Consider the following 3,294-nt stretch of genomic DNA (forward strand, 5'->3'; position numbering starts at 1 on the left):
AAAATATGTATAAAAAAAGTAAAAAAATATAAAAAAAAGGAAAAAAACTACAAAAAAAGTTAAAAAAATTAAAAAAAAAATATAAAAAAATAAAAAATTAACTACTTTGTCACTGTAAAAAAATAAAAAAAAATAAAAAAAAAATAAAAAATTAAGTAGTTAATTTTTTTAATTTGTCACGTTTGCGACTCTGTATGGCTGCAGTATGGAGCTCTGATGTCTGCCGAGCTAGCCATTTCGAGTTTTTATATAGCAAAACGGTGACCATAAAATCTAAAAATTTTTCGCGATGTTCGGAGCAATCGCCTGCTTCCACAAACCACTCAGGATAAATTACAAGGGTTCTACTTCGCAGCGCTGAGACAATAAAAGACTTTATAGCGGATTTGTGGGCGTGCGTTGAGAATATTTCGTTGTACAGGGACATCTGCATTCGACATATCTCAAAAACACGATCTTCAGGGTTTACTAATCTGAGGTCAGAAGCGTCTTTATAATTTTTGGCGCGTATAAGGGCTTCTGACTCGTCGTCTAAAGTATTGTGGACTTTCCTCATTTGGTCAAAACATTTTTCGCATTTTAATTTTTGTAAGACCTTTTGGAAGATGACATACCCTGTATAATACCGCTGGACTTGAATTTCAGCCGGTTTATCAGGGGGGGCGAAGTGCTCGTCAGGGATTTCAATGTCTTGAAGGAGCACCTCGCAAGGTTCCAGGGTATCAAGAGGAGTATCTTCTTGAGGCGGGTTCCAGTCAAGGTTAATGTCATCGTCTTCTTCACAATTGCTACCGGTTTTGGAAAATTGTCGTCGTATGATATGCATAGAGATGAGCCGCGCCACAATAAACTGCATCTCATACGCAGTGGGGTGGGTATTAATGCCCAAATTCGCTCTTACTTTATAAAAAAAATTTTCAAGGGCGTCTTGATTTAATTTCCCGGGAAGGATGAAGGAAATCGTTTTATGTTGCTCGAATATGTCTTTGGATAGGCCAATGATAGCTTCCAGTGTTATAATAAAGCCTTCAATGCATTTAATGTTGGTATATGGTATTTCTATAGTTTCAAAAAAATTAATGTGGTCTCTGAGGCGTTGAATTTTATCGTCGGAGTTGGAGAATAAAGGGCGCTTAAGGGGGTTTTCGTTAAATAGGGTTTTAGCATCTAGATCGTCGAAGAGGTCGTTAAGTCGTTTGCATAACTTTGCAGTGGGTTTTGCGCAGTTGATGACATACGAATCAGAACCGAACAGTTTCTGATCGTATGCCATCTCGATTCCGGCTGAAACAGAGTTACTAAAGGTTTGGGTAGCTCTGGAGACGCTCATTTTGTCAAAATTACCCGGATATACATGGGAATCAGTCAGTTTGGGGCAAATCTTGAAATTGACATTGGCTTTGTCAATAGCGTACAGCTTTCTAATGACTTTGAAACTTGCGATGCCATCCATTGTTTTGAAATCATATTTTAGTAAGTTATTGCGGATGGACTTAGTCAAGTGACAATAGTCGAAAAGAAAAAAAATTTTTTTACCATTTTCAATGAAGTATGGGGTTTCTTGGGAAATATTCAGAGAAGAAGCAAGCCGGACATTTGAAGGGCCCTGATCGCAGACCACCGCCTTGACATCAAGGCCTAATTTTTGGGCAACATCTATATTTTCATGGAACAATTTAACGAAGGTGGGACCTTTAACCGCGTCTTTACCAACCACATACGATAGTACGTATTTCCATTTCGATATGATGCCTTTAATCATAAAAAATAGGCATTTGTTGCCAATTATGGGCTCACGGTTATTATCACCACCATAGTCGACGAAGCCATCTATTATGTCCCTTTTTGCGTTGTACGTCAAGTCGTTTTTGATGCCTATTTCATCAAAAAGAATTTCACAAATACGTTCATTTGGAGACATGTCTTTCACTATTTGCTCCAAGTTATTAAGGACTTTCTTTTCGAAGCCTGGGGCTACAGAACGTATGGGACGCCAACGCAAAAGGGTTTTTTTGTGGGGCAAGGCAAACAATAAGTCGTCGCGCATGAAGTTATATGACTTCGTCGACATATAATTTATGTTCTGTGCCAAAATTTTTTCGTCTTCGCTATAGCTTTGACGCGTATTTACAATCATTCTAGCAAATTTTACAGCATGTATGCTGGCGTTTGTTGCCGGAATGATAACACTTTCTTGCAAATCCTTAAATTTTCGAGTCAAATCTTCCACTTGGGCCTCAAGCTCTTTTATTCTCATTCTAAGCTTATTCTCATTTTGCTGGTAGCCTCGAGAAATCTTCGCACACTGCTCATGATCAACTTCAGTGTGTGAAGGGGCCTCGACATCTTCAATACTTTCGCAAGGTTTCTTGCTGTATTGAAGGTCGGAAAAGAGGGCAAATTCTTCAAACGTTAAGTCGGAAGTCTCGTTTGGATCGCAGTCTCTGGCCAACGTACGAACGCAGTCATCGTGTAGGGGATTTTTCGTTGTGTGCAAAAGGGGAACTGTTTCGTTTTCCTTCCACTGCGTTCGTAAATTTTCTTTCCACTTTTTACGTTGTCTCCGCTGCATTCATCGCAGCTCCATAGCCAGAGAACATTTAACAACGAGAAGGTGCATATTTTTTGAGGGGAAATATTGTAGTCTGAAATGGATCCACTATGGAATTTCAACATACGCTTTTAACATGTCCACAGACGTTTTTAACATTTTTTGTGTATGTTCTCTGTTAAATATGTTGCGTGTGGTGTGTAAGATCTGGTAAGATGTTGCGAATGATTGCGGGTGCATGAAAGAAATGTGTATATGCACGTTTTTCTTGTTTGCAGCAATGATTTATTTAAAATATATGAAAATTGTTGTTCAAAGATATGCTTTGATTGCAAAACGTAGATATGGTAATAAATATGAGAAACTTATGCAATTGCCAAACTCGTTGATTTGCTGGCATTTCAATTGGGGCTTTTGGTTGAAAAAAGCGACTTTTTCTTTTTTACCGATGTTCTCTTCTTTTGTGTTTGCAATTGAAATTGTATAATTGCGCCAAAAAAGGCAATAGGCCAATAGGTTTCAAAAAATAAAATTTCCGTTGAAAGCTATACATATGTGAATGTATCATGTAAATATATGTACATATGTACATAATTTCTCCTTTTGTATGTTCCAATTGAAATTGTATAATTGCGCCAAAAACGGCGATAAGCCAATAAGCTTCTTGATAGATTTTCCGTTGAAATGTATACATATGTAAATATATCATGTAAATATATGTACATATGGACATAATTGCGCAA

At 37.5% G+C, this 3,294-nt stretch overlaps 1 protein-coding gene across 1 annotated transcript; it reads right to left on the reverse strand.

Annotated features, from left to right (window-relative positions):
• Positions 1–1,478: 1,478 nt before the first annotated feature.
• LOC118747616 lies at positions 1,479–2,257 on the reverse strand. Its single transcript, XM_036481664.1, has 2 exons — positions 1,537–2,257; positions 1,479–1,492 (listed from the first exon to the last, which is right to left on the reverse strand). The coding sequence occupies exons 1-2, from the start codon at positions 2,255–2,257 to the stop codon at positions 1,479–1,481; spliced, it is 735 nt and encodes a 244-aa protein (XP_036337557.1).
• Between the last annotated feature and the right edge of the window lie 1,037 nt (positions 2,258–3,294).

The sequence above is a fragment of the Rhagoletis pomonella genome, unplaced genomic scaffold (assembly GCF_013731165.1).
Source record: "Rhagoletis pomonella isolate Grant_MI unplaced genomic scaffold, Rhpom_1.0 Rhpom_scaffold_00012, whole genome shotgun sequence".
Taxonomy (NCBI): domain Eukaryota; kingdom Metazoa; phylum Arthropoda; class Insecta; order Diptera; family Tephritidae; genus Rhagoletis; species Rhagoletis pomonella.